The sequence below is a fragment of the Pseudorasbora parva genome, chromosome 22, assembly GCF_024679245.1.
Source record: "Pseudorasbora parva isolate DD20220531a chromosome 22, ASM2467924v1, whole genome shotgun sequence".
Classification (NCBI taxonomy): domain Eukaryota; kingdom Metazoa; phylum Chordata; class Actinopteri; order Cypriniformes; family Gobionidae; genus Pseudorasbora; species Pseudorasbora parva.
Window position 1 is genome coordinate 40,743,454 of NC_090193.1, and position 23,891 is coordinate 40,767,344.

Genomic DNA, 23,891 nt, shown 5'->3' on the forward strand with positions numbered 1-23,891 from the left:
ACTTTAGACATATGGCTTTGATATTATACATTTTAGAGTAAAAATTATTAGTGTGTGTGTATATATATATATATATATATATATATATATATATATATATATATATATATATATATATATATATATATAGTATAAAATAAAAAAAGCTTGTTTTATAGTAAATTAAATATTTTTTAATTAGCTTTCTCTTCAGCAATAAAAAACATTTTTCAAAACTTTTGTTTTGTTTAGACCAACCTTAGGTTTATATTTCAAAGCATTCATACATTTCAACCATTTCAGCTTGTATAGTGCATTTTCACATCTATTCTCAAAAAAGGGTTCATTTCTGTGTAAAAGTGTAAAAGAAGAGATCCGTCATTAGTACATAAACTTGTTTATTCAGTTTAAGTTTCATCATTCCAACTGAGAAAGGGGGAAACATTTTTGGTATCACTGAAAAAAACTCAGGTTATATATAGAAGACAAACCATTCAAATTAATGTCCTTTCGTGATGATGATGATTTCATCCTTTAATGCATTTTATTATGTACAAAATCCACAAATATTACTTCAACAGAAGGTAAGAAAGAGGTGAATGAAGTGCAAATAACCCTGCTGTAAAATAACAATACTCCAGGTCAAACTCCTATTGCAAGTGCATTAATGTGAAGCTTACAGATGCGGTTCATAGAGCTTAACCCAGATTACTCCTTTAAACCAGTCTGAACCAGCTTAACCCAGATTACTCCTTTAAACCAGTCTGAACCATCTTAACCCAGATTACTCCTTTAAACCAGTCTGAACCATCTTAACCCAGATTACTCCTTTAAACCAGTCTGAACCAGCTTGACCCAGATTACTCCTTTAAACCAGTCTGAACCTGTAGCTGGTCTGTTAGTGCACCAACAGTAGAGTCCTGATAAACGTGTAGCATTAGCTGGTCCGCGCTGCTACCTCTTCTGTCCTCTCTGAGCCTGTTTCAGCAACGCGTCGAAATCGAACGACTCGCATCGGCTCCTGGATTCGGGATCGCCGTCCCGGTTGGAATCTAAACCACAAAACAAGAAATTAGGAACGAGGCGGAACATAAACTTCAGAATCAAACCAACTCCTGTGTAGGGCTGCACGCGATTTAAAATACAGCGCAAGAATCCCAGGTTTCCTGAATAATGTTTTTGTGATTTATACATCAACATGACTATTATTATGGTTGTTATTATTACTAATAAATAAAAACAAAATATATATATGTATATATTCTATTATATGTATATCTATACATTCTATTATGTATATGTATATATTCTAATAAAAATTGCAATTATAATTGTAAAATGTAAAAAATCCCAGGTTTACTGCATAATTTGGACATTTTGTGATTATATATCAATTTGTCTATTATTGTTGTTATTATTACTACTAAATAAAAACACAATAAGAAACACTACTATATAGTAATTTTACTGTAAAATAAATGAGTGTTTATGAAAAATAATAATACAACTGTAAAATGACTTAATATTGATTGGCTGTCTTAATTTATTTTAGACATGCAGCGTTTGCACGATTTAGGGCAAAATTCTAATTGCAATTTTTCTAATACAAATTCTGATTTAAAATCCCAGAAACATTTTTTGGTATTATATATATCAATAAACAAACAAATGGAAATCCTGCACACTATTTCCGTTTGTTTGTTTATTGAGATTTTTGGCTCTGGGTATCGTTTTTTTATTATCGTATTTTTTTTTTAAAGATTTGGCTGTCTTCATTTCGTTATTGTCACTCCAAAAAATGCGCGATCACAATTGTTTTTATTTCAGTTAATCGCGCAGCTCTAATTCTGGGGGTTCGACTTGCTCGGTTGCACTTAAAAGACGATGTAAAAATGCACATTCGCAATTATGATTTAAAATGCAGTGCAAAAAAATCTCATGTTTGCTGTATAGTTGTATTGTGATTTTTATATCAATATGACTTACTAATGTTATTATTATTAATACTAAATAAAAACAAAATAAATATTACTATATTGTAGTGCTGGGTGGTATGACGACAAATTTATATCACAGTATTTTTCTAAATTATATCAGTTTCGAGGTATATGACGGTATTTTTATTCCCTATGCATGACCAGGTGTTAACCACATTTCTACTGATTGAGAGAAAATACTGCAGTAGATCGACTAGAATGCCCTAATTTACTGTAATGCGTGAATATTGTAGAAAAATTCCACACTAGTGTTAATACAGTTTGCAAAACCCCACAAAATGATGCTGTGCGGAGACAACAAACAATAAAACACAGACCTTTAACACTCATACAGACACATAGATATTAAAATATGACCACAGAGATAAAAAATACAAAAAAGAAGTTGAGGGCACCTTAAGCATTTAAAAAAAACCCTAATCCTATATAACAAACTGCCAAAGCGAGGGAGAAACGCGGAAGGACATTTAAAAGGTCTAATGATATCTTAAATACCTTTAAGAACACTAGTCTCTGAACAAATGACACGCATAAGTTTAAAACATAGCGAATAAAGCAGTTACTTTTTTGCCCAGTCTTCTTTGAATTGTCAGCCTTATTTATTAACTTGCACATTGCCTTTCGTGTAGCAGAACAATCTATGTTGACATCGCTGTCGTGATCAGACGTTCGCTTAAATATTCAAGACGTGATTAAATATGCGCCCATACACGCTGCTAGTTCATGTTTAGAGCACTAGAGTATATGAAATATGTCCATAAAAAAACGTACACGCACTCGCTCCGCTCTGAATCTGATCATGTGGTGAATGTTGTTAATATCATCGCAGCTCTCCGCGCAGAAACCGCGCTCATATTTCTGCTGTAATCAAGGGCCGAATCCAAAATAGCCCCTCAAATAGGGCATTATTTGAAGGGACAGCCATTTGTAGTGGTGTCTAAAACAAGTTATCAAAATTCTTATCATAAAAATAAATACTGTTATTCGGTATGAACCGCTATAATGCACTACTCTATTGTAATATTTTACTGTAAAATAAAAATGAATATTTATTAAAAATAATACAATACAGCTGTAAAATTACCATGCCGGTATTAATATTTATGGCTGTCTTCTTTTCTATATTTTCACTCCAAAAAATGCAGCGAACGTGCGATTATAATCGTTTTTATTTCAGTTAATAGTGCAGCTCCAAATCTGGGGGTTCGACTTGTAAAAATGGACATCAGCTAATATGAGAAATCATTGCTCAGACCAACCTAAATCTGCATAGTTGGATTTACAGAACTGGCGTCTCCCGCCGAAGCAAAGGTCAAAGGGGAGCTCGTCTGAGCGCCTCAGTTTACTCCCGTTCTCGATGGCGGCGTAAGCGTCGTCTCTGCTGTAATACGTCACAAAGCCATAGTTGTCTCTGGAAGAAGAACAGAAAACACGTGAAATATATCACCTCTCATGACGCACAGGACTAGGGATGGCTCAGTACCACAATTCTGGCTTCGGTACGGTATCACAATCTAATACCGAAGTAGCGATATTAAATCGATACCACACGGTCTGATATTGGCGCAGGTATTGCGCGAGTGAGTAAAATTATGCAAGTTTTGAGCTTATAAAGTGGGAAATTACCACAAATGTTTATTAGTAAATTAATCAACAAAGATTGTCACTTGAAAACTTTCTTGTGAGAAATAATTTCAGCAAAAATCTCGCAAAATGAGCAAATTGCTTCTGGCTTTAAAAGACATCGCACCTACACTAAAGCAATCTGCATGCTCAACATCTTCACGTTCGTCTCGGGATGGATAACGGAAATCAAATTTAAACATGCAAGCGATTTTAAAGCATTTCGTAATAAATGTTACACGGGATATGAGCTTGAATACCAACGACACACACGCCTGTAACTTAGAGCTCCAAATTAAGTTTCCTTAAACAGTCAAATACACAAAATTATGTACAAATGTCCATCGTTAGTGAGTATTCACATACACACAGGCGGTTGTGTCTAACGCGAATGTAAATACTGCAATAGTATGCGTGCAAATATTATGAGATCTAAATGTCATTGGTTAAAAACAAACGCTGGAGATTTTGTGATATTCGATCTTATGTTAGGCTATGTATGTGCGTTGATCAGTGTTAAAAGAAAATAAATGTCTAAATGAGATGGTCTGAATGATGCGCTCAGCTGTCGATCTCTTGAAGTCAGGATAGTGACAGATGCTTGGCTAGGTTTGATGGTTCTTCATCAGTTTTATAAGCAAAGTAATTACAAATTTCACTTCTACTCCTCTCTTTATTAATTTGTTTTGGGCATCTCGAGTGAGATTCAACTGCTTTATCCATTTTGTCCGTCTATGTTGTCGTCACATTTGCCGGTTTTGGATAGCGCACTGCCACCTAGTGGTGAACTTTGGAACAGCATCATATACTGAAATGTGCAAAATCATGATATCATACCGTATTAAATAAAATATATACCGATATTGTCCCAGTACCGGTATACCGCGCATCCCTACTAGGGAATGGGCATTTCCCCAAAATATTGTATTCAAATATTTGGGCTCATAAAAATCGAATATTTGAATATTTGTTTATTTAAATTAGGTATTTTGAGAAAAAGTCTTTTTTTTATTGTTGTTTTTTATCAACATGTCACCATTTCTGAGCAAGCTTATGATTAGGCAATGCACACAACACGCTTACGTTATATCTTAAGGTTTTAAAACATTAAAAAAACAGTATGTGAAAAAAAATATATGCCTAAAGAACAAAAGCATTACAAGCTCAAGCAGCGCGAGGAGAAAATACACTAATAAATCAGAGTACGCCATGTTATTGTGCAGAACGTAGCCTACATACACACACACACACACACACACGCACGAGTCGGTGTATAGTAGTGTTGTCACGATACAAAAATTATGACTTCGATACGATACCAGACTAAAATATCGATACTAAATCGATACCACAGTAAAAAAAAAAAAAAGATAAGATGCTTAATATGACAACAGAACTTGTTATTATTCATTGTTATTTTTTTTACTAAAAATTCATGTGGCCAGCATGTTCCTTAGGGTTGGGCATCGTTTTGATTTGAACAATTATTGATCAATTGATCAATTACTATTAAAATTATCTCAATGTATTTTTTACAACGGGGTAATTGTGTTGCAAAAGCTTACACACAGCACAAGAAAGCTTGATTTCGAATGGTAAATTGAATTTATAAAGACGAGTAAACAGTAATAAAATAAGAACAAATAAACAGATTACAAACAATAGCACAAATAAATGCAATAGAATAGAAGATACAAATTAAATAAACTGCTTTATTTCAGGTAGGTCTAACATTCAGATAAGAAACTGAATAAAAAAATGCATAGTAATTACATTTAAAACAACATTGGATAATGTTCTTTGTAAAAAATTCAATAGCGTACAGATGAAACTATTAAAGTTACACAAGTTGATCAGTCGAGAGCAGTTGATCGTTTGTCTTTTTGTAGTTTGAATAACAAATGACTGCGGTCCCTTTAAGACTAACAGACGCATGGATCCTAAACACTGCTCCTGTTACTCGTTCTTCCTGAACTGTTTGCGACTGTGGTTACGTTAATACTCTTCCAGATGTGCACAGATAATTCTTTGAGTGTATTTGACCAATAATAAGCTGGAAAAGGAAGCAAATGTTTGCACTTGTATCATGTCAGAGGCGGCTTTATTACGGTAGGCTATGTGTGTGTGCGCTTCAGATGTGGAGCACGAAATCTGCGGGGATTAGTAGAATTAATTTATGTGCAATCCCACGCGAAATTCAGACCGATCACACACTAACACTAACACACTGTCATGAGGAAAAAGTCCAGCAGAACGCGCGTTCGCCGTGCTCAGAGGTTAACCGGGCTGAGTGAGAATATGCCGGTGTGTGTCAGCTCGCTTTCGGTCGGAGAGGAGAGCGCAGCTGGTATCGATACTGTAAAAACTGAGAATCGTATCGTTTCAGATATTCCAGTATCGATAAATATCGAAATATCGATATTTTTGACAACACTAGTATATAGTTGTCGTGTTTGTATTGTTTCTCCTTTTCATGTTGAGAGAAACGTTAATATTATTGGATGATGAGATTATTATCGGATGAGAAAACGAACGGTTAAGTGAAGCACTTTGTGTTTTCTGTTCTTAACAGAAATGACGCAGGAATGAGTGCGTAAGTCTCACCCGCGACTCCTGAGGTGGATGGTGCAATCCTCCACCTCCCCGAAGAGCGAGAATCGATCTTTGAGGTCAGAAGGCTCCATGTTCCCGCGGATTCCTCCCACATACACAACCCTACGCTCCTCCTGAGGACCAAACACAATCATCACACACACACAAACACACACAGCGTTTACAGAGATGATGAGAGAGAATCGCGTGTAAACTTACGATGGCTTTCTGCTGCCGGACTTTACGAGCCTCTTCTCGAATCCGGTTCAGCTCCTTCTGTCTGCGGCTGAAAACAACGAGAGTCACAATCACAATCCAACACAGGAGGAATCACACTTTCCTATTGCAGGGCTCGACATTAAAGGGTTAGTTCAGCCAAAAGTGAAATGTCTGTCATTAACTCCTCTCCCTAATGTCGCTCCACACCCGTAAGACCTCCGTTCATCTTCACACACAGTTTAAGATATTTTATATTTAGTCCGAGAGCGTATGCAAGTGTATGCACACTATACTGTCCATGTCCAGAAAGGGAATAAAAACATCATCACAGTAGTCCATATGAGACATCAGTGGGTTAATTAGAGTCATCATTTAAGCATCTTCATGTGCTTCTCCTTCGGACAGAGTAAATCGGTCAGAGTAAAAAATGTGCTTGTCCAGAAAAAAAGTTATATTTTTGTAAATATAATTTATTCCGAAGCAAAATTGTCACCAGCGTTCAATCAGCTTTGGCATATTTAAATATGTCTTTATGAGTGATGACTTATAGGCTATGCTTCAGATATTATATTCTTAAATTTGATCTATATATTAAATTAGAATAAGACACTATAGGGCAGTAATCTATTTTCGCTGCTGAAATAGAACAAAACAGTCAATATTGCATCTAATATGTAAGTGACTAAATGTTAATTAGTTGTTTATGGAGCTGTCATATGAAATCAGTGTCATTTTCAGTCGTGATGGTGTTCAGGAAAACACTCTTGGTTGTATGATGTTGTTTAACTGTATCATATGTTATAAATATAAAAACTTAACATGTTGAATGTTTACCGCAGTCTTAGTGTGAATAGCGCTTGTCAACACCGTCAGTTCATTATATATTACTATTATCCACTATCAATCGCCACAAACTAAATTAATGATCATTCTTGCATTTTGGTGATTCGCTAGTTATTTTTTTGTTTTCAAAAAATCCACTTGTCCCGGAAAAGCGTTAATGTCGAGCCCTGAATTGTGTTCACACTGACCTCGTCCATGTGCAGGGAGACTCACTCCAGTCCGGCTCAGGCGAACCAGAGCGACATAAAGATCTGGAGCGTGATCTGGTTTGAGATCTGGAGCGTGATCTGGAGCAGCGGCGTCCACGCTTGCGAGGAGGAGAGCGAGAAGACGAGCGTGAACTGGAGCGCGAGGAGGAACTGCTTTCTGAATGCCTGTACCTAATTAAACATGATCAGCAAAACATAAACAGATTTTATTACAAGATGTTTTAATAGTGTCCGAATTCAACTTGAGTAGAAAAAACCATGTCAATAAATCAATTAAAATTTTTGATTTGATTGTATCATCACGTAACAATTCTGCGTACAGCTTTCTATCAGAACCAGCATTAACTTCTGGAGCAGTTTGAGCTCCAGTAGCTCGTCTGTTTGATCGGACCCCACGGGCCAGCCTTCGCTCCCCACGGTCATCAATGAGCCTTGGCCGCCCATGACCCTGTGGCCGGTTCTCCACTGGTCCTTCCTTGGAGCACTTTTGATAGATACTGACCACTGCAGACCGGGAACAGCCCACAAGAGCTGCAGTTTTGGAGATGCTCTGACCCAGTCGTCTAGCCGTCACAATCTGGCCAAACTCGCTCAAATCCTTACGCTTGCCCATTTCTCCTGCTTCACACACATCAACTCTGAGGACAAAATGTTCACTTGCTGCCTAATATACCCCACCCACTAACAGGAGCCGTGAGGAAGAGATCATCAGTGATATTCACTGGTCATAACGTTATGCTTGATCGGTGTATATTAAATTGTATTGTTTGTGTCTATATATATACTGCATATATGCTGGTAAATAATGCTGTGTATTGTTACATGGATGCATATAAATGAAGTATAAATCATGACTATTTTAACTCAATGTATTTTAGAAGCTACCTTTTTCTGGGTGGCGAACGAGACCTGGAGCGAGATGACGACGATGATGATGAAGAACAAGAGGAGCAAGACGACCTTGAACTGGAGTTGGAGCGGTGGTATCCTCCATCATAACCCCGCCTCTTCACCCTCCCGCGGTCCAATGGGCTCGGAGACCGTGAGAAGCGCAAGGACCGCCCCCTCAGAGACTCCGCCTCCTCAAACACATCCGGCCTGCAGGGGGAGCTGTCAGGAGAAAGCAGCACCGAACTGGGCAGATGTGTCGCCTCGGATGACTTCCTGCAATCGTAAGGACTCGAATGCGAGTCGAAAGACGTCCTAATGCCCTGAGTCACACAGTAATCATGGTCCAGGAAAGCCTGAGCGGGATTCAACGCAGGAGGGAAGGTGGGAAGGGAAGGTTTTGAATGAGTTTTGCTGGGCGGCAATGGGCGGGGTTCGATGATCTGAATGGTTTTAGGCTTTATAGATTCATGTTTCGTCCCTTTGAGCGGCACTAGTGGCCTCCAGACCTGATGTGGAGGTGTGGCGGGCGGAGTTAGACCTGGACAGAAGGAAACTATCATGACCAAATGCATTCAATGGAAACAAGTTAAAGCATGCTCAAATAGTAGCATATTATTCATGATGTTACATCTGCATTCTTCCTAAAGTGTCTACTAGGGGTGTAACAATACTATAGCAAGTTGAGCCTTGGATAAAACAACTCTAGATCACGAATCATATAGTTTCCCTCAACGATACATATCGTCACATTTTTATATTGCGATGCATGGTTTAACAATATATCGTTACACCCCTAGTGTCTACCCAAATACAGTAGGGCAAAAAAAGTATTTAGTCAGCCACCAATTGTGCAAGTTCTCCCACTTAAAAAGATGAGAGAGGCCTGTAATTTTCTTCATAGGTACACTTCATCTATGAGAGAAAAAAAATCCAGAAAATCACTGTCTGATTTTTAAAGAATTTATTATGCAAATTATGGTGGAAAATAAGTATTTGGTCACCTACAAAAAAGCAAGATTTCTGGCTCTCACAGACCTGTAACTTCTTCTTTAAGAGGCTCCTCTGTCCTCCACTCGTTACCTGAATTAATGGCACCTGTATAACTCGTTATCAGTAAAAAAGACACCTGTCCACAACCTCAAACTGAGGTCAGACTCCAAACTCCACTACGGCCAAGACCAAAGAAATCAAATGAGGTAGCAATTATTAGAAAATGGAAGACATGCAAGACCACTGATAATCTTCCTTGATCTGTGGCTCCACGCAAAATCTCACCCCGTGTGGTCAAAATGATCACAAGAACGGTGAGCAAAAGTCCCAGAACCACACGGGGGGACCTAGTGAATGACCTGCAGAGAGCTGGGACCAAAGTAACAAAGGCTACCATCAGTAACACACCACGCCACCAGGGACTCAAATCCTGGAGTGCCAGACGTGTCCCCCTGCTTAAGCCAGTACATGTCCGGGCCTGTCTGAAGTTTGCTAGAGAGCATTTGGATGATCCTGAAGAGGATTGGGAAAATGTCATATGGTCAGATGAAACCAAAATATAACTTTTTGGTAAAAACTCAACTTGTCGTGTTTGGAGGAGAAAGAATGCTGAGTTGCACCAAACCTATTGTGAAGCATGGGGGTGGAAACATCATGCTTTGGGGCTGTTGTTCTGCAAAGGGACCTGGACGACTGATCCGTGTAAAGGAAAGAATCAATAGGGCCGTGTATCGTGAGATTTTGAGTAAAAACCTCCTTCCATCAGCAAGGGCATTGAAGATGAAACGTGGCTGGGTCTTTCAGCATGACAATGTTCCCAAACACACCACCCGGGCAACAAAGAAGTGGCTTCGTAAGACGCATTTCAAGGTCCTGAAGTGGCCAAGCCAGTCTCCAGATCTTAACCCCATAGAAAATCTTTGGAGGGAGTTGAAAATCCGACAGCCCCAAAACATCAGTGCTCTAGAGGAGATCTGCCGAATGGGCCAAACTACCAGCAACAGTGTGTAAAAACCTTGTGGAGACTTACAGAAAACGTTTGACCTCTGTCATTGCCAACAAAGGGTGTATAACAAAGTATTGATATGAATTTTTGTTATTGACCAAATACTTATTTTCCACCATAATTTGCAAATAAATTCATTAAAAATCAGACAGTGTGATTTTTCTGGATTTTCCATCTCGTTCTATTTCTCATAGTTGAAGTGTACCTATGATGAAAATGACAGGCCTCTCTCATCTTTTTAAGTGGGAGAACTTGCAGAATTGGTGGCTTGCTAAATACTTTTTTGCCCCACTGTATATGAGTAATGAAAATGACACACAATTGCATTGCAAACAAGCAGAGATGCTCCAAAATGTGTGCGGCACCGGATTCACAACAGAGGCGGGGCGGAGTCATGAGGTTTGACTGACGGTTTGAGGAGCTTAGACCACCAACTTTGAGATGAACTCTGACCTGCAGTGCTGCTGAGGTCTGTCTGCCGCTGATCCGGATGCTCATCCGGGGAAACGTCAGGAAGCATCTGGCCTTCGGATGCTGCAGAAAACCAAAAGTTTGCCCAGGAATCCACAATGACAGGTAGGAGCGACCAATATTAAAGGGTTAGTTCACCCAAAAATGAAATGTCATTAATAACTCTCCCTAATGTTGCTCCGCACCCGTAAGACCTCCGTTCATCTTCGCACACAGTTTAAGATATTTTATATTTAGTCCGAGAGCGTATGCAAGTGTATGCACACTATACTGTCCATGTCCAGAAAGGGAATAAAAACATCATCACAGTAGTCCATATGAGACATCAGTGGGTTAATTAGAGTCTCTTGAAGCATCCAAAATACATTTGGGTCCAAAAATAACAAAAACTACAACTTTATTCAGCATTGGCTTCTCTTCTGGGTTTGTGTTCAATCCTCAAATAAAGATTCAAACGGTTATGAATCAGCGAATCGATTCATGATTCGGATCGCGTGTCAAACTGCTGAAATCACGAGACATTGGTGATCCGAATCATGAATCAATTCGCTGATTCATAACCCTTACGGGTCTTACGGGTGTGGAGCGACATTAGGGGGATGAGTTAATGACAAACATTTCACTTTCGGGTGAACAAACCCTTTAACTAGACTATAATGATTCCCTGATGTCTGGTCGTGCTTCAAGACATTTAAATAGCTACGATTGCCCTAAACATCATTCATGCCATGTTTATGAGCTGTTCTCCTTTCATCACGACTGTAATGATTCTGCTTTAATAACACTGGGACCGTGTCCGTCTCTGTGCCGAGGACACAAACGTAAATGCAAAAGGCAACATGAAGCATTTATGGAATGATTCAGGGCTGATAAAGCGCACAGTTCTGATCAGAACTGAAGTAAATGAGCGTATACTGTCCATCCAATGACACAATCATAAACAAACATATATCATATTATACCTTGAGTCTCAAACTGCTCCAAAAGGCTGGTTAGATCCACGGCTTCAATCCCTGCAAAACACACATCAAACGATTGTTATTTTACTATCACTGATAAAGTATTATAATTTTAAATCATATTTTAAAATAACTGTTTTTTAGATTTTTCATTTAAATTTGAGCTACTTTTGTGTGTTTTTGTCATATATATGCCCCCCAAATGACTTTCATTTCTAGCTCCTTTTAGTTTTTATAAATATTTAAAATAATTTTTATATTAGCCATTTTAATTGTAAAGTTTGTAATTTTGTTGTGTTTAGTCATTTTTGACCGCTTACTTCTATTAAGTTTTTTTTGTCTATTTCATTTATAGGTTCGATTCGTTTTTATATATATTTTTTTAATATTTTCTGTTTTTATTTTAATATTTTTTGTGTTTTTGTCAGTTTCATTAGATTTTTATTTGTTCTACTTCGTTTCCATTGTAGTTTTTTATAAATATTTGAATGAATGCCTGGCCAAATAAATATTTCATTAAATATTTAAATGTTTTACTTTTTTATATTATCCCTTTTTTTCATTTGTTAGTTTTAGTCAGTTTGCTGTTTTGTCATTTTCTCTTTAGCTTTTTCTACTTAAGTTTTTATTATCTATTTAACTTAAATAGATACTTAACTTATTTTTTAATAATTTATTTTAATATTTTCCATTTTCATATAAGTTTAAGTTTTAATCATTTTGTTGTGTGTTTTTGTCATTTTTATTGGTAGTTAGTTTTAGTATTCTTTAGTATTTTTACTTTATTTAGTTTTTGATGTCAATTTAGTTTGTATTAGTTTAAGTTTTCATTTGGTTTTGTCATTTTTAATTAGTTTGTTTTTCTATTAGTGCCTAGTTTCTATTATTTTAAAAATGCTTTTATATTTTCGTTAATTTTAGTTAATATGTTAGTATTTTTGTCTTTTTTTTTATTAGTTTGCTTTTAATTTTTGCCCCATTTATTTCTATTATCTGTTTAGTTTTAAGTTTTTATTATAGTTTTTTATAGTTCTATTATAGTTTTTACATTTTAATTTTACTTTCAATATTTTTTGTTTTCATTTTACTAGTTTGTTTTGTTGTGTATTTAGTTATTACATTTTTTTGTTTGTCTTATATTTACATTTTAATTTCTATTTTAGTTAGTTTTAGTAATTTTGTTGTTATTGTCACTTTTGTCTATTTATTTTCTTTTATAAATGTTTTAATGTGTTGTTATTTTTCCGTTTTCAATAAAAAAAAATTGTGATTTCTATCTTTTTTATTATTCAGTTTAAAATGGTCCATTTAGTTTTTAGGAATTTTAATTTCAATCATATATTTTATCTTAGTACATTAGGCTAAACGATATAAAAACTGAGAAATGCTACTTACAAAGTATTTCGGTTAACATTTGTTTAACGTTGTTTTTTTTAACAGTTTTACATTAACTATAAAAGCCTTTCAGTAGTTCAGATCCATCACGTCAGCTCACCAATCTCTCCACAGGTCCGGTTCTGCGGCCGACTCCTTTGAGCCAAAGGTTCTGATCCGGCTGCTGACCCCGGAGCCAAAGGTTCTGATCCAGCTGCTGACCCCGGAGCCAAAGGTTCTGATCCGGCTGCTGACCCCGGAGCCAAAGGTTCTGATCTGTCTGATGACCCCGGAGCCAAAGGTTCTGATCCGGCTGCTGACCCCGAAGCCAAAGGTTCTGATCCAGCTGATGACCCCGGAGCCAAAGGTTCTGATCCAGCTGATGACCCCGGAGCCAAAGGTTCTGATCCAGCTGCTGACCCCGGAGCCAAAGGTTCTGATCCGGCTGCTGACCCCGGAGCCAAAGGTTCTGATCTGTCTGATGACCCCGGAGCCAAAGGTTCTGATCCGGCTGCTGACCCCGAAGCCAAAGGTTCTGATCCAGCTGATGACCCCGGAGCCAAAGGTTCTGATCCAGCTGATGACCCCGGAGCCAAAGGTTCTGATCCAGCTGATGACCCCGGAGCCAAAGTTTCTGATCCGGCTGCTGACCCCGGAGCCAAAGGTTCTGATCCAGCTGATGACCCCGGAGCCAAAGGTTCTGATCCAGCTGATGACCCCGGAGCCAAAGGTTCTGATCCGGCTGATGACCCCGGAGCCAAAATCCCAGGCGTGACCTCTGCGAGTCCAACATTTGGCTCCGAATCCAGCGGTTCTGCTGTGTCTGATTGGGCTTGGCTCATGTTTATCACTGATAATGTGGGTCTTAAGGGCACTAAAACCGGATTTGGAGGGTCAATAGAAAGATCCGCAACCTTTCGGAGCGTGGCGCCGGCGTGGCGTGGGATTTCCCGGGACGCTCGTATCCTCACTTTTGCCATCGCACCAGAATAAGCGTTTAGCTTCGGATTTGTGCCAGATTTAAACAACTCCGGCAAGATGGGCGGAAGCTCCCTGGGAAGTTCGGGAAGCGATGGCCATTTTGTTCGATAGTCCATCCGTTTGTCTTCAAGCGGTTGTTTGTTCTGTCTGAGGAGTCGGTACTCCTGCAGACTGAGCGATCTGGGCTTCTGAGGGGAAGTGATGTCGTTTCCACAGGAAGTAGACTCAGGGGGAAGCTCGTAAACGCAAGTTAGATTTACCGCGAAAGTGACGGTTTTCTTCCTCCGCCTTTCGCCGCTGGATTTGACCAAAGATGCCACACTTTTCTTTAAAACACTCTTAAACTGTGCGTTTGGCTCTGCGTTTTTATCCCGATCCGCTTCGGAAATCAGGGATGGGCTGCTTTGTCCTTCGGGAAGCAGGTCTAATCCTGGTCCTGATTGGTTAAGAAGGTTCTCCTGTTCTTCGTAAGCCTCTACATCCACAAACTCCTCCTCCTCCTCCTCCTCCTCCTCCTCTTTCGCGGACACACTCCGGATGCTTTTCTCCGGATCCGGCCGGATGCAGTACGGATGCATGTGTCTCACCAGCTCCGCCAGTAGCTCATGTCCGTCCTGTGAGAATATGGCGTCGGATTCGATGCGGAAGCTTCTTCGGATCCGGGTTTCCTTCGGGATCTCGCTTTGCCGACGGGGTCTCAGCTGTCGGTCTGAAGCCACCGCCTCCTGATGGAGAACAAGTTTCAGAGAAAGTTTAAGCTACAAGCCTTTCACGATAACAAATTTTGCTGGACAAGAAATTGGCCAAGAAATTATTGCGATAACAGCTTTTTTGTATTTCTAATAACATAAATGCAGCCTTGGTGAGCAGAACAGACTTCTTTAAAAACATTTAAAAATCGTACCGTTCTAAAACTTTTGACTGGTAGTGTATATTGGTTGTTATATTGGACCAGTTGTTAAGGCTGACGTCACGCGGCAGCGCTTCCGGGTCTAAACGCTCTATCTTATACCACAAGAAAAACTACAAACGGTGCTAATATACACACAATGTGGTGTAATACTACAAAAAAAGTTTTAATAATAACCTTTTTCTCCATACCAAAATTCCAGATGGCCAGACAGTGAATCATCTTTTATAAATCGTTAAAATATTAACGTCTGTAACGCTGTGATCATAGAGAATGTCGTGTAGACTGTAAGTATTTCAACTGTTTAACTTTTTTAAATGTTTGATGTTTAATATGAATAAATAGCGCTCCTAAACGGGCATTAATGGCATTCTCAAGTGAAACGAGTTAAGGCTTGGACCCAGAAACGGCGTTCCTTACGTCACGACTTAACAAGCAGATAGTTTCTCTTCAACAGTGCCTGTGTTAGACGGGAACTTGCCCAGCATGAATGCGCTCAATAACAGGATAAAGCAAAGGAAACTTACTTTTCCTGACTTTGAGGCTGGTGATTGTGAGATTTTGAGGCATTGATCTGGTGCCGACTGGGTCAGAAGATTCCTGAACTGTGAGGGAAAAAGTTTGACAAAAGTGAATTAAAGGAAATCATTTTTCCCCCTCAAATATAACGCTATACCAAACAGCCTGGATATAACTTCTGGTAAGGTCAATAATACACGATCCAGCGGAAGTGAAGCTCGTTCCAGGCTGTTGGATATAGCGTTGTATTTGAGGTAAAGAATTATATAAATACGGCTTGATTTCTCACACAAACTGATCTTTTAGTGTCTTAAGATATCAATGTGTCGTCATGAGCGACAGGGCTCTTTGTGCATGTTGTCTAAGCATGTTTTATTTTGCTCTCATAGAATTGTTACCCATTCACACGGTTGAGTTAAAAATCTTCATTTGGGTTCTTCTGAAGAAACAAACACACATATTGGATGCACTGGGGGTCAGCAGATAAACATCACAGGCTCATTTTTGGGTGAACTGCCCCTTTAGCTAAATGTTTCTACCGATATTGAGAACTTGAGACACGAACGACTAGACTAACCGTGTGGTTTGAACCGTGCCGAGCTGAGAAAATCTCCGCATCTGGAAGCAGATCAAACGGGGACAACGTCTCCACATCCACGCTGTCCAAAATCTCACTCAGCGCAGACAGAAGGGAAGCCTCGCTTTCCACACTGTCAGTCAGCGTCTTTTCCTGAAAGATGGATAAAATCGAAGGATCCAGGCTTCCGTGGAGAGCTTCAGAGATCCTTCCAACGTCTAGATCAAATTCAACCTGTGGATAAAAAAACAGAACACACAAAACAAAGCTGAATAGGATTAGGAGGATTCAAACCTAGGCCACAAACTCTAGGCGCTTTATTCCTGTAAAGTCATTACGATAACGACTTACAACAATTCAAACTTATCCTGTAATCACATATTATTTGTGTAAGAGAAAGTCGTTCCTATTAGTTCCAATCATGAATGTGGTATTTTAATATGATTCTTTTGAGCAGTGTTTGCCCTGTAAATAATGTAAATTATATTTGGCCAAAAATGTAAAAAAAAAAAAAATGCAGTTCATATTGTGAACTTCACTATGCTAAAAATAGTAAAAACTATAGAAGCTTGTTAAGTTTATATCCCTCAATTCCAAGATTATATCCCACAATTCTAAGTTTATGTCCCACAATTCCAAGATTATATCCCACAATTCTAAGTTTATATCCCTCAATTCCAAGTTTATATCACACAATTCTAAGTTTATATCCCACAATTCTAATTTTATATCCCACAATTCTCTAAGTTTAAATCCCACAAGTCTAAGTTTATATCCCACAAGTCTAAGTTTATATCTCTCAATTCTAAGTTTATATCCCACAAGTCTAAGTTTATATCCCACAAGTCTAAGTTTATGTCCCACAATTCTAAGTTTATATCCCACAAGTCTAAGTTTATATCCCACAATTCTAAGTTTATATCCCACAATTCTATGTTTATATTCCACAATTCTAAGTTTATATCCCACAATTCTAAGTTTATATCTCTCAATTCTAAGTTTATATCCCACAATTCTAAGTTTATATCCCACAATTCTAAGTTTATATCCCACAATTCTAAGTTTATATCCCACAATTCTCTAAGTTTAAATCCCACAAGTCTAAGTTTAAATCCCACAAGTCTAAGTTTATATCCCACAAGTCTAAGTTTATATCCCACAATTCTAAGTTTATATCCCACAATTCTAAGTTCATAACCCACAATTCTAAACTTATATCTCCCAATTCTCTAAGTTTATATCCCACAATTCTCTAAGTTTATATCCCACAATTCTAAGTTTATATCCCACAATTCTAAGTTTATATCCCACAATTCTAAGTTTATATCTCCCAATTCTAAGTTCATAACCCACAATTCTAAACTTATATCTCCCAATTCTCTAAGTTTATATCCCACAATTCTCTAAGTTTATATCCCACAATTCTAAGTTTATATCTCCCAATTCTAAGTTTATATCACACAATTCTAAGTTTATATCCCACAATTCTAAGTTTATATCCCACAATTCTCTAAGTTTAAATCCCACAAGTCTAAGTTTATATCCCACAAGTCTAAGTTTATATCCCACAAGTCTAAGTTTAAATCCCACAAGTCTAAGTTTATATCACACAATTCTAAGTTTATATCCCACAATTCTATGTTTATATCCCACAATTCTAAGTTTATATCCCACAATTCTAAGTTTATATCTCTCAATTCTAAGTTTATATCCCACAATTCTAAGTTTATATCCCACAATTCTAAGTTTATATCCCACAATTCTCTAAGTTTAAATCCCACAAGTCTAAGTTTATATCCCACAAGTCTAAGTTTATATCCCACAATTCTAAACTTATATCTCCCAATTCTCTAAGTTTATATCCCACAATTCTCTAAGTTTATATCCCACAATTCTCTAAGTTTATATCCCACAATTCTAAGTTTATATCCCACAATTCTAAGTTTATATCTCCCAATTCTAAGTTCATAACCCACAATTCTAAACTTATATCTCCCAATTCTCTAAGTTTATATCCCACAATTCTAAGTTTATATCTCCCAATTCTAAGTTTATATCACACAATTCTAAGTTTATATCCCACAATTCTCTAAGTTTAAATCCCACAAGTCTAAGTTTATATCCCACAAGTCTAAGTTTAAATCCCACAAGTCTAAGTTTATATCACACAATTCTAAGTTTATATCACACAATTCTAAGTTTATATCCCACAATTCTAAGTTTATATCCCACAATTCTAAGTTTATATCTCTCAATTCTAAGTTTATATCCCACAATTCTAAGTTTATATCACACAATTCTAAGTTTATATCCCACAATTCTAAGTTTATATCCCACAATTCTCTAAGTTTAAATCCCACAAGTCTAAGTTTATATCCCACAAGTCTAAGTTTATATCCCACAAGTCTAAGTTTATATCCCACAAGTCTAAGTTTAAATCCCACAAGTCTAAGTTTATATCCCACAAGTCTAAGTTTATATCCCACAATTCTAAGTTTATATCCCACAATTCTGTTTATATCCCACAATTCTAAGTTTATATCCCACAATTCTAAGTTTATATCCCACAATTCTAAGTTTATATCCCACAATTCTATGTTTATATCCCACAATTCTAAGTTTATATCCCACAATTCTAAACGTATATCTCCCAATTCTAAGTTTATATCCCACAATTCTAAACTTATATCCCACAATTCTAAGTTTATATCCCACAATTCTAAGTTTATATCCCACAATTCTAAGTTTATATCTCTCAATTCTAAGTATCCCACAATTCTAAGTTTATATCCCACAATTCTAAGTTTATATCCCACAATTCTAAGTTTATATCCCACAATTCTAAGTTTATATCCCTCAATTCCAAGATTATATCCCACAATTCTAAGTTTATATCCCACAATTCTAAGTTTATATCCCACAATTCTAAGTTTATATCCCACAATTCTAAGTTTATATCACACAATTCTAAGTTTATATCCCACAATTCTCTAAGTTTATATCCCACAATTCTCTAAGTTTAAATCCCACAAGTCTAAGTTTATATCCCACAAGTCTAAGTTTATATCCCACAAGTCTAAGTTTATATCCCACAAGTCTAAGTTTAAATCCCACAAGTCTAAGTTTATATCCCACAAGTCTAAGTTTAAATCCCACAAGTCTAAGTTTATATCCCACAAGTCTAAGTTTATATCCCACAAGTCTAAGTTTATATCCCACAATTCTAAGTTTATATCCCACAATTCTAAGTTTATATCTCTCAATTCTAAGTTTATATCCCACAATTCTAAGTTTATATCACACAATTCTAAGTTTATATCCCACAATTCTCTAAGTTTAAATCCCACAAGTCTAAGTTTATATCCCACAAGTCTAAGTTTATATCCCACAAGTCTAAGTTTATATCCCACAATTCTCTAAGTTTATATCCCACAATTCTCTAAGTTTAAATCCCACAAGTCTAAGTTTATATCCCACAATTCTCTAAGTTTATATCCCACAATTCTCTAAGTTTAAATCCCACAAGTCTAAGTTTATATCCCACAAGTCTAAGTTTATATCCCACAAGTCTAAGTTTATATCCCACAATTCTCTAAGTTTATATCCCACAATTCTCTAAGTTTAAATCCCACAAGTCTAAGTTTATATCCCACAATTCTAAGTTCATAACCCACAATTCTAAACTTATATCTCCCAATTCTCTAAGTTTATATCCCACAATTCTCTAAATATTCTACAATTCTAAGTTTATATCTCCCAATTCTAAGTTTATATCTCCCAATTCTAAGTTTATATCTCCCAATTCTAAGTTTATATCTTCCAATTCTAAGTTCATATCTCCCAATTCTAAGTTTATAACTAGGGATGGGTACCGAAACCCGGTATTAAACGGGCCCCGGGGCTGAATTTTGAAAGACCGTTGTATCGATAAGCTCGGCCGTTATCGGTTCTGCTGTCGGTACTTTTGAAAATACACGTGGAGAGAGAGAGAGAGAGAGAGAGAGAGAGAGAGAGAGAGAGAGAGAGAGAGAGAGAGAGAGAGAGCAAAACGACAGCCCTAATGAGTGATGACGGAGGACAGAACTAAACATTCAAACATAGCCTGGTTACACTTTACACTAAATTGTGATAATGTGATTTTATTTTAGATTTTGGCTTCTTTGGCAAAGATTTTGGCTTTAGATTTTGGCAAAGAATATAAATTTAATATTTATGTCTAGCGCAACTTAATTCCCTTTGCAGCAGTAGCCTAAGCTCTCATTTTTCCCTTTAACTCAACACAGAATCAGCACGATCGGTGATTGTTGTAAAATATAATCTAGCTACTGGTAAATTGTGGGATGCCTTTAATAATAAAAAGAGCGATTAAAATCACAAAAATGTCCGCAAGAGATTGTTCCCAAGTCGGCGCGCGCTCCGAAACAGCCCGCAAAGTGACGAGCAAATTACACTTTCGGTTTCACACTCGCGTCTAAACGATCAAATGTAAACAAACATCTATGTCAAAATGACCAGCTTGGAGAGTCTCTTAAACACAGTTTGTGTCTAAAATGGACGTAGTTATTATGGATAGTCGGGAGAAAATGTAGTACATCTGCCTATTATCAGTCGCATATAGATCTGCACATCTGTCTTAAAGAGGCAGCGGTGTAAATAAATGCAAAGAGAAAATCACTCACAGCTCTTGAATGAATAACTTCAGCTTTAATAAGCATTAATTTATCCTATCTATGATAAACTATGCAGTGTTATTTTACATTTGATTACTAGAAATCTTCCTGAAATTAAAGCACTGTGTAGGCCTATACAATGTGTATCTTTGTTAATTCTAAGTTTATATCCCACAATTCTAAGTTTATATCACCCAATTCTAAGTTTATATCTTCCAATTCTAAGTTTATATCCCACAATTCTAAGTTTATATCTTCCAATTCTAAGTTTATATCCCACAATTCTAAGTTTATATCTTCCAATTCTAAGTTTATATCTTCCAATTCTAAGTTTATATCTTCCAATTCTAAGTTTATATCTTCCAATTCTAAGTTTATATCTTCCAATTCTAAGTTTATATCCCACAATTCTACATTTATATCCCACAAATCTAAGTTTATATCTCCCAATTCTAAATTTATAGCCCACAATTCTAAATTTATAGCCCACAATTCTACTGAGTTTACTGATTTAATTTGATTTGAGTGTGAATGATTGTTCATTCATTAAGAGATAATGGCAGACCGGATAGGACAGGTGTGTGTTAGAGACACGTCAGCGTTATTTGACCTGGACTCGGATAAGAAACACGAGCATTAATGACAGAGGAGAGAAGCTTCACCGAATAATCCAATCATTTACAATAAGCAGAATAAGATCATGTAAGTTAAATGTAAAAGATTTGTTTGAGTTCCTCTATTTAATGGCCTTTTATACTGATTGAGTACATAATCTATCACACACACTCAAGTGATATCCCCACCTTTATGTGCTTAAAATAAATGTATTTATATACATGTATTGTATTTTTGACCATTTATATTTAAACATCATGTTTCAGCATAAATGGAAATGTCAGCTTATGCTCATCTAAACAGCTAAACATTACAAATTGTGGTTCAAAAACTTTATCCAGACACTTGACTAACTAATTAAACCGCGTTTGAGCCGTTATTAAGCTTTCAATCGCGCGTTTCTCGACATTTATAACTTCACATCCGCCTCTAGCACGCGCTGGCGTCCACGTGTTCACATGCTGAGCGTCTTTTCTACACATGCTCGCCATCGCAACATCTTCATACACACATCCGCATATGCACAAAAGAAACACTTATAAGACCTGAGCGTCCTGGTGCGCTTGTGCTGCTGCATTGTCCGTGAAATCACACTTTAAATCCTTCAGTTTTACGCCATGCGGCGCCGCCATTTTGATTCCAAGGGAAGAGTTGCACACGAGGCGCCGGGTGAGTCACGTGACGCGGAGGTTCCCGGGAAAATGACAGCTCGTTTCGAATGCATTCCAACGGTCTTTCCTACTGTTACTAGGCAACTACTCGCCTCGCCTGAGGATTTAACCGTAAACGGTTTACTGTGAAGAATTATTACGGTATTCTGAATTAATATAAGTTTACATATTTAATTAGATTTTTGTAATTAGGATGACGGAATACAGTGGCATCTAGTGGTCGACTTGTCAGGTAGGGCAGCTCAGCTGTTACACCTTGAGTGATATTACTAATTTTACTAAACTAAAGTCTTTCATGTTATTGATTGGGGCCAAATAATGGATTATTCCTAATAAATTCATAGTCTAAATTGAATGTTTTCACTCACATGTGAATTAATATGTCTAATTTTCCAGTAAAATATAATATGGAACACCAGTATTATGACCTACTATGTCATTTAAAACCATAATTATGACATAACGTACAAACTATATGCATACTAAATAGGATGAAAGGTTTAAAAGTCATGATCATGACATTCACAGTTTCGCTTTTTCCCTCGTAATTTCAACATATTTTTTCATAATTATAATTTTGTCATAATTTTTTGTCATGACGAGTTGAAAGTGACATTCATGTTTTCGGCTTTTTATCTCACGATATTTTCATACTTGTAACTTTGTCATACAGTTCAGTGTGTCATTTCGTTTTTTTGTCATAATTTTATACTTTTATTTTAATAATTATAAATGTCATAATTATGTCACACACACACACACACACACACACACACACACACACACACACACACACACACACACACTCTGTCTCTCTCTCACACTCTCATTCTGTGTCGGTGTCTCTCACCCTCTCTGTCTCTCTCTCTCTCTCAAACACACACACACACTCACTCTCACTCTGTGTCGGTGTCTCTCGCCCTCTCACACACACACACACACACTCGCTCTCTCACTCTGTGTCGGTGTCTCGCCCACACACACACACGCACACTCTCTCTCTCTCTCTCTCTCTCTCTCTCTCTCTCTCTCTCTCTCTCTCTCTCTCTCTCTCTCTCTCTCTCACACACACACGCGCTTACACACTCTCACACTCTCTCACTCTCACTCTGTGTCGGTGTCTCTCGTCCTCTCACACACACACACTCTCTGTCTCTCTCTCTCTCACTCTCTGTCTCTCTCACACAAACACGCGCACACACACACTCTCTCTCTCACTCTGTGTTGGTGTCTCTCACTCACTCACTCACACACACACACACTCTCTCTCTCTCAGTGTGCAGCGTGTCTTGTGAAGCAGAAGGGAGCTCTGGGAAAGTGGGTCACCTTCCGGATCCATCCGGACCCTCCGCCTCCGTTCCTCCAGAGAGATCTCCATTATCTGGACACACACACACACACACACACACACACACACACACACACACACACACACACACACACACACACACAGGTAGATCTAGATGTGCTGCAGTCACAGGTCACAGACATTCCTTGATTTCTCTCACTCGTTTCACCCTCCTCTTCCCTCTTTCCTCTTCCCGTATCGGTGGCCTCTCAGAATTTGGCAGGAAACCCAGAGAACCTCTCAAACGAAATGTAGAAGAGAAAACACACACACACACACACACACACACACACACACACACACACACACCTTAAATTCAATGAGTTCATTGTGCCGTATATCGAGTGAATCACTTCTCAGACAAGAACACATGTGGGCGGGGCTTGATTGTGCCTGTGGGGAATTGATTGGATGGCTGTGATTTCCTATTGGCCGATCTCATGTGAG

At 37.6% G+C, this 23,891-nt stretch overlaps 2 protein-coding genes across 3 annotated transcripts in view; one reads left to right on the plus strand and one right to left on the minus strand.

Annotated features, from left to right (window-relative positions):
• Positions 1-360: 360 nt before the first annotated feature.
• si:dkey-93h22.8 (uncharacterized protein LOC449943 homolog) lies at positions 361-22,106 on the minus strand. The gene is made up of 12 exons (XM_067431007.1): positions 21,971-22,106; positions 16,141-16,374; positions 15,572-15,649; positions 13,275-14,859; positions 11,783-11,833; positions 10,803-10,883; positions 8,348-8,891; positions 7,442-7,633; positions 6,411-6,477; positions 6,204-6,325; positions 3,236-3,387; positions 361-1,031 (listed from the first exon to the last, which is right to left on the minus strand). The coding sequence occupies exons 1-12, from the start codon at positions 22,055-22,057 to the stop codon at positions 934-936; spliced, it is 3,291 nt and encodes a 1,096-aa protein (XP_067287108.1). The 5' UTR covers positions 22,058-22,106; the 3' UTR covers positions 361-933.
• ldb1b (LIM-domain binding 1b) overlaps positions 21,389-23,891 on the plus strand; it is a 62,397-nt gene continuing 59,894 nt past the window's right edge. For both annotated transcript variants that reach the window (XM_067431021.1, XM_067431022.1), the window contains exon 1: positions 21,389-21,512. The gene's annotated coding sequence lies outside the window, so the exon portion shown is untranslated. The remainder of the gene's footprint in view (positions 21,513-23,891) is intronic.

What these genes read in the sequence shown, in the direction of transcription:
- si:dkey-93h22.8 (XM_067431007.1), bottom strand. Translation starts at nt 22,057, where the DNA reads ATGGCGGCGCCGCATGGCGTAAAACTGAAGGATTTAAAGTGTGATTTC. An exon ending in CAGCCTCAAAGTCAGGAAAA is followed by an intron (nt 14,860 to 15,571) that starts GTAAGTTTCCTT and finishes GTTCTCCATCAG; the next exon opens with GAGGCGGTGGCTTCAGACCG. An exon ending in ATCCAACTATGCAGATTTAG is followed by an intron (nt 1,032 to 3,235) that starts GTTGGTCTGAGC and finishes TTTGTGGTTTAG; the next exon opens with ATTCCAACCGGGACGGCGAT.